Source organism: Scylla paramamosain, unplaced genomic scaffold (assembly GCF_035594125.1).
Source record: "Scylla paramamosain isolate STU-SP2022 unplaced genomic scaffold, ASM3559412v1 Contig4, whole genome shotgun sequence".
In the NCBI taxonomy this organism is placed as follows: Eukaryota; Metazoa; Arthropoda; class Malacostraca; order Decapoda; family Portunidae; genus Scylla; species Scylla paramamosain.
In genome coordinates, this window is record NW_026973669.1 from 400817 (window position 1) to 417152 (window position 16336).

A 16336-nucleotide genomic window follows, 5' to 3' on the forward strand; every position below is an offset into this window, starting at 1 on the left:
CTACTACTATTACTACTACTACTACTACTACTACTACTACTACTACAACCATCTCTACTACTACTTATATTTCCATTGCTGCTTCTGAAGCTGCTAATGCTACTACTACTACTACTACTACTACTACTACCACCTCTACTACTACTTATATTTTCATTGCTGCTGCTACTACTACTACTACTACTCCTACTACTGCTAGTGCTGCTGCTGTTATTACTGCTACTGTATCAGTCGCATCAGTCTTAATATATATATATATATATATATATATATATATATATATATATATATATATATATATATATATATATATATATATATATATATATATATATATATATATATATATATATATGTATATATATATATATATATATATATATATATATATATATATATATATATATATATATATATATATATATATATATATATATATATATATATATATATACATATATATATATATATATTTCATTCCACGTGCACTGTCCTCACGTGGCCAGTGTTACTTATTTTTAAGTAACTCTCAAGGGAATACCACACCTTCCCTACATTCCTGCCAGTCCTTAAGGAAGGCACCTGCATTACCTTCCATTAAACCATTAAATCAACAAGTACTATCAATCTTTCTGTTGCCTTTACTCGCACAACCATATTCTAAACCACTACCAACGACCTCCACGCTACCAGTAATCCATCGGAGAATCAGCGAGCCACCACCATCTATCCTGCCGCCGTTATCTCCAGCAACATCCAGCAAGTCAAGCGACCAGTGATCTCCCGACACAAGTGGTGTGCAAAGCTCGATCAGAACAACGATATCCATCAGCAGAGAAGCAACCAATATATATATATATATATATATATATATATATATATATATATATATATATATATATATATATATATATATATATATATATATATATATATATATATATATATATATATATATATATATATATATATATATATATATATATATATATATATATATATATATATATATATATATATATATATATATATATATATATATATATTTTTTTTTTTTTTTTTTTTTTTTTTTTTTGCCGGTGCCCCTCCTACATGAAATAAAACAAAATTAAACCCTTTGTTTCACTCTACATTACTTTTTAATTGCTTATTTAATTTGATTTATATAAAAGTGTGAGGAATATACAAAAATTAAATAAAACCAAAAAAACAATAAACCCCCCCAAAAGACCCAGTGGGTACTTTTTTTTCTTTAAACCCGGGTTTTTTTTTCCTACCCTGACTTAAAGTGGAAGTCTTTCTCCGGTAGTGGCCGTGACGCTGACCAGACCTGTTACTTGGCAAGAGACATTGAGGTGCTGGAGTTAGAAGGCGGGCCTGATCATCATGGAGGTCCGTCGTAGGGAGTAGTTCCAGCCGTGCCAAGAATACCAGTTGATGCCGTCAGCGTGGGAGGAATGGTTGCCCCGGTGCTGGTAGCCGTTCAGGTTTGAGGCGTGGCAAGAAGAAAACCACCAAGCCCCACGAAATCTGGGAGGATAATTAACAAAGTTGATTTTAGTTTTGGTTCTGTGAAAAAATTCATTCCTCTGTTCATGACATTATGACACTTGCGACTTCATTCCAGTAAGTGCAGCTTATCTTACCAACCAAACACTAGGCCATGTACATGCACTCAGTGATAATTAATTTTTTTGCCATTTGTTTGAGGCTTTTCTTTAGAAAAATGTATGATACAACACTTCTCTTGTGTTTTCACCAGAAAACACAAGCTAAGTTCTTTTTTTTTTTTACATCTCTCCTCATTTATAACGACGGTATTTAATAATTCTTATCGGCAAGGTGTCAGTAATAAGCCACAGTGCTGTACTATGGCAGATATCAAAAAGTTGCCTGGCCTTGCATCTGGTAACCGTCACCTGTGGCGTGCGACACTCACTTTTCGGCACAGTTGATGGTGTCGTGCACGTCATTGTCCTGATCATGGGTGGAGAAGCGCTGAGTGTGGTGGGAACCCAGGCTGTCCCCTGCATCACCACTGTACCTGCCACCACATGAAAAGGCTAATAAACACGGTGTTCGTTGGAAAGGTGACATTGCAAAAATAATTCATTACAGAAACCACAGCCTGGGTGCCTCCTCTCCTCTGTCGCTGCAGCAGCTGGTTCGTGCACTCATGTTGTCGCCTCTCCAAGTCTTGATAATTCCAGTCACATTACCAACCAGCCATAACCTAAGATTATTTACACAATGCCAATACGAAATTAACAAAAATATGATAGTATTAATCCTTCGCAAAAACTGTGGAAACAAGATGTTTACATGAACATCCTGTAAACATTACTGTCAATAGCGGCGCGTGTCGACAGTCATATGGGGTGCGTCTAAGTAAGTAGCACATTTCATGATTGCCCTCCTCTTTACATTTTTTTAATTGATCTGCGCAATAAGAAAATAGAAAAAAAAGAGAATAGGAAAATAAGGGAAGCTGCATGAAGCCATCAAATCAATCAGTGGTTGGAAATAAAGCACCACTAAGAAAAACTGACGTGGTGGCAAGCTCATCACGTTTGCACCAGTGAACTACTGCGCTGGAAGGAGGAAGGCAGAGAGTGTAGTTTCTATATCTGCTTGGTCTACCAACTATAGACCATTTTTGTTAATCACTGAATAGGAGGTTTTGAAAAATGTTTGTGTGTGTGTGTGTGTGTGTGTGTACGAGGGATAACAGAGGGAGCCAATTATAACTAACAGAAATGTGGAATCTGGACATTTGCTTATGACGCTCAGTAATTACCGACAGTCTCTTGGCTTAAAAAAAAAATGACCGGTTGGGTTATTGTATACTAAAAAAAAGGGGGGGTCAATCTCACACACACACACACACACACACACACACACACACACACACACACACACACACACACCGTAATGATAACCTTATAAAGAATTCGGAAAATTAAAGTAGACTAGAAAATAAATTCAAAAGCTCATAACAATCTAGACAAAAGTAAAGAAAAAACGTAGCATGAGCTTCAATAAAAAAAAAAAAAAAAAATTGTTCTGAAGGCTTGTAAAATTTAAAGTGAGTGTGAAATATAAATAAATTACATTGGCCTGATATTTCTTTTTATCTCGTGTCATTGCACATGTTTGGAGACGAAGACTGGGAGTGGGGAGATGCTTGCTGACTTTCTCACTGACGGAATAAAGAGAATAAGAGTGAAAGTTACTGGAGTACTTTAAAATGCAAGACAACCAAGACCACTGGAGCAAAAGAGAGGAGTATACATGACAGCTTGAGATAAGATCAGTAAGTATCTAGTAGCCATGAACTGTTGAAAGAGGATAATTAAATAAATCGTTTTTATTTTCTACGATTTCGACCTGAAGCGTAAATATGCCCTCTTTTATGAAATCTATTCCATGTAGAGACTCCATGAAAGGCAATGTGAGTAATGAGCAAACCTGTAGCTGTTGGAAGATGTTGAAGGAGGCACCCAAATTTATAAAGAGTGATTAGGCAAGGAAATTAATCTCCTTAATACTAAGGAATACAACAGTGCTGCCGTGGTTTCAGTTGTTAGCTGAACGCTTTGATGTGATAGAGTGTAACAGACTTGTATGGCAGTTATGGCTTCATTGTCATTACTTGTCATTATTTCATTTACGGTTCTGTGATTCACACCATTTCCCTTACAGTAGATTACCTCGCCACATGCACCTGTTCTAGAGTTCACTTACTTCTTTCTCACGCCACCGCCTATTCACATCTGCTGTACCTGTAACGTTGCCACTGTTAGAGAGCAAGGACGGAGTATTTACCTTCACCTGAGTAACATACTGACGCGATACAAGACTCACCTTCCAACACTGAGACGATACTTGGTTACTGCGGAATCAACGTGGAAGAAACCATACTGGGCCCATCGCTTCGCTCCCTCATAGTCTGACATGTGTATCTTCAGTTGCTGCAGCGTGGTTGAAGTGAGGGAATGAAGATGTTCGAGACCGAGCCAGAATTCACCATCGAGATCACCAAAGCCCAACTTATATTCAATCCAGGTTCGATAAAAGTCCTGACGGGGGGCGTCATCGGTGCGTCTCTGGAAAACCGTCCAGCCTCCTCCGTCAGTGGTGTGGTCGCAGTACACCTTGACGCGATGGTGGGGTTGTGCAGGGTAAGGGTACACCAGGCGTAGGCCACTCCCGCTGTCCCCGGAATCCAGTAAATCCTTGCAGTGGCGTGGTCGGGACTCGGATCTGTTTACCAGGAGACTGACGTTCCTCACCACCTCCCTTACCTCCTGTGCCGCAGGAAAAAGTATATAAATAAATAAAGATAAAAGATCATTCAAATTAAATAACAAATTAATGAAGGATAAAGTAAAGCTCAAGATCCAATAAACAGCAAGTGAATCATAACATGCGTATTGTGTATTGTACATTACTTAAAAGTGCATCGAAACTCAATTTTTTGTTAATAATACGTCTTTTTGGGGAAATATGAGGATTATTTGTCATTTTGACTTCTGCATGCATAAATCAGGACCAAGCACCACACCACCAAAGAAAACAAACGACTTCCGAGAGCGCGAAACTGGCCTGTTCTCACCTTACCCCGACACTCCCTCCCACTGCGTCCTCATTATTCCGTTAGAAAATAAAGATTAGGGACGACTATAAATGCAGGAACGTAGTGTTAAACCCTTCGAATTTATTTATACAGGGATCATTGTGTGAGGTCAAACCTCGTTACCGGTGTCGTATTCACAGCTGTTCCCTTGTATATTGCTGTCCGCTCTTTGTTTACAAACGAAAACCTGACTTATGAACACGTTATAGGCTCTATTTCATCCCTATATTTGGCTTATCTTTTAACCAAGTTTTCACGCATGTTAATTACAGCATGGTGTGTTCGTAGCTGCCCTCTTGTACGTGACTATCCGCCCGCGAACTGCGCATGTTCTAAACCCAGTGTTTACAAACAAAGGCATGTTGATGAACATATTTGTCTGCTGCTGTCCACAATAAGATGGCTGAAGATTGTGATAAAAGATTAATCAAATATAGGAATGAAATAGACCCTGTAAAGTATTCACGGCAGTCTGCCTTTTGTTTGTAAACAAAGAGCGGACAGCTACAAACACGACACCGGCGGAGCAGCCTTACTATGAACCGTATTCTGAGACACTTCTGCACCGCACTCCCAGTGTACAATCAAAAGGTTCTAATTAAAGTTACACAGGATTTTAAGGGTGTTTTACGGTTTTAATGACAAATTAATGAGATTTTTACATCATTAACAGGAGAAACACGCTTGAGAACCCGGATAATCATCTATATGGCCTTTGGGAAAGCACAGCATTTCTGAATACGGTCCTATACCTACTGCCGCCTCGATTACCTTGAGCGGACCTCTCAAGCGGGCCGAAGCTTCGATTGTCGCGACTTCGCCTCTCTATCTCTTGTGTCTCGAGCCGGACGCTGCACGGGGAGGGTGTGCGCGTGTGACTCTCCGCTTATATATTGAATTTATCGATGTTCTTGCTGTCTTAGGGCAGTAAGATTCACTCGGATTGTGTAAAAGAGGAACAACTATATTCCACTGAGGACAGGAAGTTGTATGGAAGGTATCAACATGGCGTCAGACAGTCTTGAAGAAGTCTTGGAAGATCTTGACATGTGACTCTGACGATGGAGGTGATTGGCAACAACAACGACCGAGTAAGAAACGACGACATAAGGGTGATGGGTGAGTGAGTGAGGATGGTCGAGCTGGCTGTGGTGTGTTAATGTGTGATTACAACGAGTGTGAGGAGTAGTGGGAAATTACAGTAGCTATTTGATTGTCTGATGGCATGTCATCGACTCAGGCTGAATTGTATGCTATTTATGTAGCTCTTCGTTAAGTGTTAACTAAAGGTAAGGATGTGCGCATCTTTGTGGACAGCAGGGCGGCACTAGATTCACTTTATAGTCGGAAACCTGTACATGCAGAAATTGTGTCACTATGTAAAGCCATTTTGAGGAGAATTAATGTTACATTTTATTGGGTACCCTCTCATGGTGGAATTACCCAAAATGAAAAGGCAAATATGCTTGCCAAGTGTGGGGCTCACAGAAATGTAATTGATATGATATGTAACTTGTCTATTCGGCAAATAAGAAGTGTAGTTAGGAAGGAACAGTATTGTATAGGAAGAACTAGGATGGCTAGGGAACATGTCAACAGTAGTACACTTGAACACTGTGATACGGTTAGTAACCATGTTAGTGTTGCCTATGGAAGAGATGGTGCAAGAAGTGATGCGGTGAAGATGAGGAGGAGGTTAGGTTACAAGTATTACTGGCAGTACAAAGAAGTATTGAACATTGAGGAAGCACGGTGCACGGTGTGTGGGGAAGAAAATGGTCACACTTCAGAGCATTATGTATTGAGGTGTGAGAGGATTTCGGAACAATAACATTGTTGGTGTGACTCTCCAGATTATATGCATGTTACAGAATGAAGTGGTGGAAAAAATATTAAAGAAGTACAAGGCTTTGCCCCACGGTTATGATTTTTGGTTGGAGGACTCTGTGATAAATTTGTCCACGAGTTTTTGTGATCTATGAGTAATTTTCAGTTGTGTTTATTTTCTTGTGCTTGTGGGTATATGATATTGCTCACACAATGTAATGCTGTAGAATTTATTTTTCATGATTGGTTATATATATATATATATATATATATATATATATATATATATATATATATATATATATATATATATATATATATTTTTTTTTTTTTTTTTTTTTTGTAATTATGAATGATGTGGTACTGAGTGAAATTAGATATCTACTTCATCCAATTGTCTGTAATTTGACAATCTCTCTCTCTCTCTCTCTCTCTCTCTCTCTCTCTCTCTCTCTCTCTCTCTCTCTCTCTCTCTCTCTCTCTCTCTCTCTCTCTTTAAACAAATATTTACAGAAAGGCTTAAAATTCCACGTTGAGTATGGAATTATTTAAGAAGCCTATGATAGTATTATTTACAGGAATAACACTATACATATTTAAAATAATAATAATGCTAATACAATAATACAATAAAATAATAAAAATTTAAAGCGCCAGTGGGGACAGGTGCGTGCTACGCCAGCTGTGGGCTGCCAGCTTCACCTGGTGTGTGGACATGTCCTGCAATTGGGGCGTGGCCGCCGTGAACATCTTCCACAGCCGCGAAGTCCTGGCTGTGTAGGTGCGCTGGTGTTGGCTAGAGCGAGATCGAGGCACCTTCACTAGCTCGTCGCTACTGGCTGCAGCTCTGGTGCACCTCTGCACTGTGTGTGGCAGCAGCCTCGGGGGGTCAAGGTGAGGGACCCTCTGCACCTGAGTTTTGTGGTACACCACTAGTGCCGCCACGTCCCGGCGGTGCTCCAGTGACGTTACTGGTGGTTGGTGCTATTGCTCCTCGTCGGTGGCCACCAAGTGCAGGGCTCGCCGCTGCACAGCATCCAGTCTCTGCATGTGGGTGGCGGCACTCGACATCCAGGACAGGGCACCGTACTCCATACATGGGCGTATCTGTGCCCTGTATAGCGTGAGGATGCCCCGTGGGTCGAGGGTGTTCGCCATCCTGCGCAGGGCAGAGACTCGGAGAGAGGTCTGGCGGGCGACGACAGCGATGTGGTGATCGAAGCGTAGGCCGCGGTCCACAGACACGTCCAGGATCTTGATGTAATCCTGAAGTGGCAGGCTCTTGCCTCCAAAACGCAGCTGTCCTGAGACTGCGTGTGAGGCACCTGGGGATCGTGAGATGACCATCGCCTGCGTATTCTCAGTAGCGAAGTTAACCTGCCACATCCTTCTCCACTGCTCCACCAGTCCGAGCTGCCTGTTCAGCTCAGTGACGGCATGCTGACTGTCGAGGCGGCAGTAGGAGCGGGAGAGTGAGCAGTCGTCGGCATATGCTGCCACAGATGACAGCTGCCGGAGGAGGTCGTCGATGTATATGTTCCATAGGAATGGGCCCAAGACGGAGCCTTGTGGAACTGAGGCCCGGACAGGTGAAGGCCTTGATGACTGCCCGTTGACTACTACCTGAAGGGTCCTACCCTGGAGATAATCTTCGAGCAGCATTAGCAGGTCACCTTGGACACCCTTGGCGCGAAGCTTTTCAATGAGCCCCGCGTGCCAGACCCTGTCAAAAGCCCCAGCAATGTCCAGGGCCACCACAAGGGTGTCCAGGCCTTCTTCCAGGGCGTCTTGCCAGTCCTTGGAGAGGATGAGGAGGAGGTCTCCGGTGGATCTGCCAGGCCTGAAGCCAAACTGCCTGTCTGAGAGGAGGTGGTTCTCGCTCAGGTGTTGGTAGATGGCAGCAGCCACTATTTGCTCCAGCAACTTGCCCACCACTGAGAGCAGGGAGATGGGTCTGTAGTTGTTGGGCTCAGACCTTGAGTTTTTCTTATGGACCGGGACCACACGCGCTTCCTTCCATACTGAGGGCCACTTCTTCTCCCTCAGGCAAGATGTGAAGACGGTGGTGAGAGGAGCTGACAGCTCTCTAGCGCAGTGCTTGAGGAGCCGTGGGCTGACGTCATCCGGGCCTGTGGCTTTATCCACATCCACCGCACCGAGTAGCCGCTCAACCTGCTCTGCCGTCACCAAGACAGTGGTGACAGTGCAATCAGTTTCCGGGGCCAGCTGTGGTACAGGTCGTGCCGAGTCATCAACCTTCATTTTGTTGGCGAAAAGCTCGGCGAGGAGTGTGGCCTTGTCTGCACTGCTCGTGGCGGTGGATCCGTCAGGTCTGGTGAGTGGAGGAAGAGTCTCGCGGTGACATGCTCCTTGCTGCTCTTTCACCAGATTCCACCAGGTCTTGTTGCCAACACCTGGGCCACTGAGCTTTCGCCTTCTGTCCTCCCTTAGCTGATTCCTCGCCCATCTGCAGATAGACGTCATCTTCTTACACGCCTCCCGGTGCAGCGTCTTGTTCCTGCGTGACGGGTGTCGCTTGTACCTCACCCAGGCAGCATGCTTGGCCCTGCAGCGAAAACCAAACCAGGCGGGATCACCAGGCCTGGAGAGATATACTCGGCTGGGCACATGCTGCTGTTGGAGGGCAAAGAGCCTGGTGGTGAGGGTGCGTGCCTTGGTCACAGCATTTCCCATTAGAAGACACTCCCAGTCCGTCTCTCTCTCTCTCTCTCTCTCTCTCTCTCTCTCTCTCTCTCTCTCTGATGAAGTTACGGACGCTTCCCTGGCAGACAGGTTCCTCCACGACTCGTAAAAACACCAAGCTGCCACCACTTCCTGCTCTCCGCTGCATATCTCGGCTGTGTATCAGAGTGCCTTTCAATTCTGCCTTCACCAGTCTACTCCTTCGTGAATTTGTCGTGTTTCTATGTTGCACGACCCTGGGTCCCTAATTTCTAAGACGCACTTGTGGGTTCAAGGAAACGCGTTTAAGTTTTTATAACTTTACACGATCATCACGACTCCCGACAGTTATACAACACACACACACACACACACACACACACACACACACACACACACACACGCACAGACTGACAGACAGACAGACAGACAGACACAGACAGACACACACACACAGACACACACACACAGACACACACACACAGACAGACACACACACAGACAGACACACACACAGACAGACACACACACAGACAGACACACACACAGACACACACACACACACACACACACACACACACACACACACACAGACAGACAGAGAGACAGACACACATAGACACACACACACACAGACAGACAGACAGACAGACAGACAGACAGACAGACAGACACACACACACACACACACACACACCTTGGATTCATCTCCAAATAAATTCCATTAAATATCTCGAAACATTTCACATGATATTTCTGATTCGAATCACTTCACGCAGTTAACACTCATTGACAAAACACAGCCGAGACAAATCCCACGACAAATCCCACAAGTAATATTCATGAGGAAACACACCCTACACCTACCCAGTCCCCCCACTCTCCATATATTATACCAGCATTTTACTCTGAATTGCACTGTAACTGTTGGCTCTACTTACTGGTATTGTGACAAGCGGCTTGCCCATCTTGTCCATCTCTGCTCTGGCAACTCTGTCCAGCTTGGCTCTGTTTCTTTCTGTCTCTTCCCGCCCCGACACATGATAATATAGGCCCCATCAAGGCTTCCATTGATAAAAGATTTATTGTCCAATACTTCGATCATACTGTTATTTTCCACATCTTTCAGTGAGGTTAATTTTGGAGTAGTTATTATAAATTTCCCTTACTTATATCATACAGTTTATTTCCTCTAACTTTTAAAAAAGGCTCATTTTAGAGTATTTATATTTATTTTCCCTCACTTTTATCATAGTTTATTTCCTGTAAGTTTCAATATCGTTAATCTTCGAGTAACTATATTTATCTCCCCATACTTCGATCATACCATTCATTTTGCCCTTTACTTTCAGTAAGGTTCGTTTTTCAGTAACTTCGGTAAATAGCATCTTCTTCTACTCAGGAACAAAGAGGAGGCGTTTGTAGCGAAGGTGAGGTGCTACTTGGCCGCCCGGAAGTTGCTCAAGCGACAAGTTTAGGCTCCCAACTATGCCTTTTGGTCATAGCAGTGTTTAGTCCTTTAAGGGTAACAGTTTCCAGTGTCACAACATTGTAGCTCTGGCAAAGGAAACTTAGCCTGGGTATTCTCTGTTTATTCAGTTTTATTTTTATTTTTGTGGGGGGGATAGACAGGGTGGTGAAATTAGGGGGGGGGGGAAAGACTAAGAGTTGGAGGGAATAGACTTGGTGAAATTGAAATAAAGTGAGAGAATAACAGGTGGCGGGCTGTACGCCTTGCTGGTTCAGATCATGATTTGCGGTTCCTCGCTCCCATTACTTGTTATTACTTATTAGAAGGAGGCTGCGGTTATGGTTATTATTAATTTCGCGTGCTTAGTAATTTTTATGTGTATATTGGATGTGGTTGTATAGTTTCCAGTGCTTTAGATGTTTTCCTGAACCATGTATGCTCATTGTTGTTATTTATATTGTCTGTTATTATGCGTATGTAATTTGTGTCTTGTAATGTATGCTGTAATGTGTGTTTTGTTTTAGATGCTCTTTCGTAAAGTAAAATATTTATTGGTTTTATATTGCTAAGTATGTGTAGCTCCTCACAGGTTTTCGTGTAGGGATATTTCTCATTATATGCAAATCTTAATGAGCTGTTTTGTATTCTTTGAAGCTTACGAATTGCATTATTTGAAATTGTTACTAGAGGATAGTCTGGATATATTAAAATGGGAATAATGCAAGCTTTAATTAATTGTAATTTTATGTTGGTTGTAAGCTGTTGAAATCTTTTTAGAGTATAAAGCACATGTTTTGCTTTTTTAATGTTACTATTAACGTGTTGGGTGTATCCTTTGCTGTTTATTGTTAATCCTAGGATGTTAGCTTGCTTTGTATAAGGTAAAATTTGATTGTTTATATGTATTGGATCTGTTTTCGTTATTGAGATTGGGAGTATAGCAAATTTATTTATGTTTGTTTTTATTTTCCATTTAAGTTCATACTCGTTTATTTTTATTATTTCTCTTTCCACCTTACGTGCTAGGAATTTTCTGCTATTGCCTGGTTGTGAAATTATTTGTGTAACATCGTCAGCATAGGATATATGAGTACAGTGTGGGCCTGGTTGTGGGAGGTCTGCAGTGTATATGGAGAAAAGTGTAGGCGAAATATTACTTCCTTGTGGTACTCCACTTAGCAAAGGAATTGGGGGGCCTGTGTGTGTTTTTATTGTTATTTTTGCCGTCCTTTTGTCTAGGAAGCTGCTTAATAGTTTTATGTAAATGTCAGGCAGATGTACAGATGTTAACTTATATTTGAGGCCTTTGTGCCATACTTTATCAAAAGCTTTAGATATATCCCGAGTAACAACTGTAGTAACTTTGTTTGTTGTGAGAGCGTTGCTGAGTGTTTCTGAGAGTGTTGCTATGGCTGTGTTTTATTCAGTAAAAACATGAATAATATATTATACAAAATTACTTAACATAAAATAAATGATATATACAAAATTATGGAAAAAGAGAGTGTATGTGTGTGTGTATGTCTGTGTGAAGAAAGGAGTAATAAGATGTATTGAGAAGATGTGTAACACATGTGTGAAAGAGCGTGCAAATAATGTGTACAAGTAATAGATATGTATAAAGTGAGGAAAGAAGAGATGAAAGATAAGTCTGTGCAGTAGAGAGAGGGAAAACAGAAGGGTGATAGCAGAAAACGGAGTGCTAGGAGCGGTGACTTGTGTCCCGCTACACGTTTCATATGTTGTGGCGGCTGTCCTCACATACACACGTCTTCAGCAGTCCCTCATACATGGCCCCTCAGCGGTCTGGTACATACGGTTTCCTTGTCTATTATTTTGTGGTAGCCACGTGGGTATCTCTTGTAATCTGCTGCTGTTCTCCTATTCTGTTAGTCTTGTGATGACTCACCGCATCCTGTTGTTCTCCGTGGTCACGTCTCGTCTCATGTGTCAGGGTGGTGGTAGCTTCTTGTAATCTTAGCACCTGCTTTCGCGCTTTATCTTTTTTTTCTTTTTCCGTCATTTATTCTTTTTTATTTTCTTGCATCTTTTTAATTTCTTAATTTATTGATTTTTGCTTCATAGATTTTTTTTTCTTTTTTCTGAAGTGTTTAATTCTTGGTGATTCCTGGGTTGCAACATGCTGGCGAGAATTACCGCCGCCTGTGCCTCCGTTCTGCCACTCTTTACACCGAGCAACGATCCCCATTTGACTAGCTGTCATATTCAATTAGGGAGTTTTGCTCTGATGTTACTGTTAATTTTGATATTACATATTTACTAATTAATATCTCTTAGGTCATGTTCTTCGGATGGTAATGCTGTGGCCATGAGTCAACCCGACTCTGTCGACAGTGACGCTGGGTTCAACGACATGCAGTAATGTAACGCCTTCTATCCAGTTTGGACCCGTATTCAGGAACGCTCCGGGTTTATAAGAGTGTTTCTCCTGTTAATAATATAGAAATTGTTAATCTGTCACTAGAACCGTAAAAAACACCCTCAAAAGCCGATGTCATTTCAACTAAAGCCTATTGAAAGTAGTCGTAGCGCGGGCAGAAATGTTTCAGAGCATGTTCCCTGCTCTTGGAAAGGCGAATTGCTTTTTTCTATGATATTATAATGAGCCTAATTTGTCTCGATAGGAAATTGTGGAATTTTATTACATTGTCTGTGTGTTGTCATCCGAAACTGAGCAAATCTTACCTCATCGCATGCGTGCACAGTCATTGATCTGTCGTTTAACCCTGTTCTGGCGTATTATTATTATTAATCGCCACAGAAAATAAGACGATGTTCAACTACTTTTTTTTTATTTTCACTCATTAAGCGGAGAACGTGGAAGTTATCTAGACATCGCAAGGCATTATGCAAAATCTAGTTCGGTGGATGTCCCTGCTCACGGGGACTTGGTTGCGGATCTTACCTGGATGAGAGCTGAGAGCGAGGTGTCTTCTGAGGCTGCGGAACACGCGTCCAGTGATGCAGCCACACACGTATCGCTGTAGCCTGCGATTTGGAGGAGGTTGGACAGCAGAGACGGGTATACGTGGAAGCTGGAGTGAATGTTGGGTGGAGCAGGGATAGGAGTAGTGTGCTCCGCCACGGCGAAACACAAGGCGCTGAGTAAAATAAGCAGCATCACTAAGATGGTACACTTTTTCGAGTGAATACCTTCGACAAAGTCTGCCAAAAAGGCTCAGTATCGTGACTGTTTTAACGTGTGATCCACGGTCGAGTGTCTGTAATTTTTTGTGTTGACTGTAGTCCTCCAACCACGAAACCGGAAACCTTATCGGCTCTCTCTCTCTCTCTCTCTCTCTCTCTCTCTCTCTCTCTCTCTCTCTCTCTCTCTCTCTCTCTCTCTCTCTCATTTGGGTTCAGTATATCATTTCACATCTATATTACGGAGTGTTATCATTAATTTGTCTCGTGCAGGGTCACATTCCGACCCGTGCCTACTCCAAGGAACGTGCAGTGTTGCAAGAGATGCAACACTGCGGTGATGACAAAGAAGCTGAAGACAGTCAGTTGGATGAGAGGAATTGAAAGGACGAAAAACTTTTGCTTCCACCTTGCCTGAAATAGCAGTATGAGTGGAACCCCACCACCCCACCAAATGTGAAGTATACTCCATACATGGGTGGATAAGGCCCCTGTACAGAGTTAGCAGTTCAGTCGGGGATGAGAAAAACTGAAGACGACGACTCAGAACGCTTAACTTCATTGAAGCTGTTTTACCTAGAGATGAAATGTGAAGTTTCCAGTTTAGATTATAAGTAAAGGACAGACCGAGAATGTTTAGTGTAGAAGAGGGGGACAGTTGATATCACTAAAGAAAAGAGGATAGTTATCTGGAAGATTGTGCCGAGTTGATAGATGGAAGAATTGGGTTTTTGAGGCACTGAACAATCCAAGCTCTGCCCCAATTAGAAATTTTAGAGAGATCAGAAGTCTTGCGTTCTGTGGCTTCCCTGAGGGAATTCATTACTTCCTGAAGGGTTGGGCGCCTAGTAAAAGACGTGGAAAAGTGCAGGGTGGTATCATCAGCGTAGGAGTGGATAGGACAAGAAGTTTGGTTTAGAAGATCATTGGTGAATGATAGGAAGAGAGTGGATGACAGGACAGAACACCACTGTTAAGAGATTTAGGTGAAAAACAGTGACCATCAACCACATCAGCAACAGAACGGTCAGATGAAGTTACAGAGAAAAGGATACAAGACGTAGGAAGGTAATTTGGAAATCAAAACTTTGTGCCAGACTCTATCAAAAGCTTTTGATATGTCTAAAGCAACAGGAAAAGTTTCACCCAAATCCCTAAAAGAGGATGACCGAGACTCAGGAAGGAAAGCCAAAAGATCACCAGTAGAGTCAGCCTCGACAGAACCCATACTGGCGATGAGGTACAAGGTTGTCAAATACAAGGGTCGTACCAAAAATAATGCCTCCTATTTTTTTTTTTTTTTTTACTCCGCCCCAAGGAATCCGGATAACGGTGAATGAAATGCGTGCAGAGTTGGATGTGGGTGTCAGTGCACTTGAAACGGTGCGTTATCCACCGATTTGCGCGGATGAGTTGATCGAGGCGCTCTTTATTTTCCGGAGTGGTGGCTGTGTAAGGGCGTCCGGAGCGAGATTTGTCATTCACATCTCTGTCGCCACTCCTGATTCGACGAACCCATCTCCTAACTGTGCTGACCTCAACTGCCCTGCCTCCGTAAACGTTCACCAGGCGCCGGTGAATGTCGGTTGTTCCAGCTGCTTCTGCGTGGAGGAATTGAATGACGCATCTCTGCTCCTGACACACGTCCGTGACAGGGGTTGCTTTCTTACACTGTCATAACATCAATATCTGCAACAGAGAGAAAAATTTCAAGTTATGAGTGCAAAAGTTCAGTCATCAATGCAATGTCATAAGCAGTCTCCTCGGATCTTTGGGGCGGGTAAAAAAAAAAAAAAAATAGGTGTTATTACTTTTGGAACAACCCTCGTAATAGATGTTTACGAATCTTTCTGTTGAGAATAGATTCAAACTTTACAGAGGCAGGAAATTAAAACAATAGGACGGTAGTTTGAGGGATTAGAGCGGTGACTCGTGACCTAACTCACCGGCTGATCTAACTCGCTAACACACGTGCTAGCACGTACCTGGGTTGTGGAGTGTTCATGAACTTGTGAGTGACGACAGCTATAAAGGAGGAAGAAGGACACTGTTACATGCTGCTGGTATACGTGAGGCCATTTTTCTGCAGCGTTGTTCTTCACTATTTTATTTTATTTTATATTTATCTATTTATATTATTATTATTTTTTTTTTATTGTCCGTAATGCTGTCTTTCTGCCTGCCTCCACTCGACCCGCTCTCTCTCTCTCTCTCTCTTCTCTCTCTCTGTCTCTCTCTCTTCTCTCTCTCCTCTCTCTCTCTCTCTCTCTCTCTCTCTCTCTCTCTCTCTTTCTTTCTCAGATCATCTCCTGTGCAGTCTTTCCATCTCGTCTTTGAGAGTTGCAGTTGCCATATAACAAAAACTTGCCAAACGCTGCAGTGTAGGTATGTATGTAGGTATGTATGGCTTCCAAGAATGACATACAAGTAACTAAGAACAGACATTCCGTCAGACTGCTTTTTTTTTTTTTTTTTACTATTATTGAGCTGTTTTTAAATAACTGCTCCTCTAGTTTGGGGTTTGTGAAAATATTTGTACATTAATTTTAGGTTCT

The 16336-nt window shown here is 42.2% G+C and overlaps 1 protein-coding gene across 1 annotated transcript; it reads right to left on the minus strand.

The window, feature by feature from the left end:
* Positions 1–1116: 1116 nt before the first annotated feature.
* LOC135096434 (ficolin-1-like) lies at positions 1117–13906 on the minus strand. The gene is made up of 4 exons (XM_063997933.1): positions 13543–13906; positions 3865–4307; positions 1940–2044; positions 1117–1530 (listed from the first exon to the last, which is right to left on the minus strand). The coding sequence occupies exons 1-4, from the start codon at positions 13756–13758 to the stop codon at positions 1365–1367; spliced, it is 930 nt and encodes a 309-aa protein (XP_063854003.1). The 5' UTR covers positions 13759–13906; the 3' UTR covers positions 1117–1364.
* Between the last annotated feature and the right edge of the window lie 2430 nt (positions 13907–16336).

What these genes read in the sequence shown, in the direction of transcription:
- LOC135096434 (XM_063997933.1), bottom strand. Translation starts at nt 13,758, where the DNA reads ATGCTGCTTATTTTACTCAGCGCCTTGTGTTTCGCCGTGGCGGAGCAC. An exon ending in TATCGTCTCAGTGTTGGAAG is followed by an intron (nt 2,045 to 3,864) that starts GTGAGTCTTGTA and finishes ATGTGGTGGCAG; the next exon opens with GTACAGTGGTGATGCAGGGG. An exon ending in ACCATCAACTGTGCCGAAAA is followed by an intron (nt 1,531 to 1,939) that starts GTGAGTGTCGCA and finishes TTATCCTCCCAG; the next exon opens with ATTTCGTGGGGCTTGGTGGT.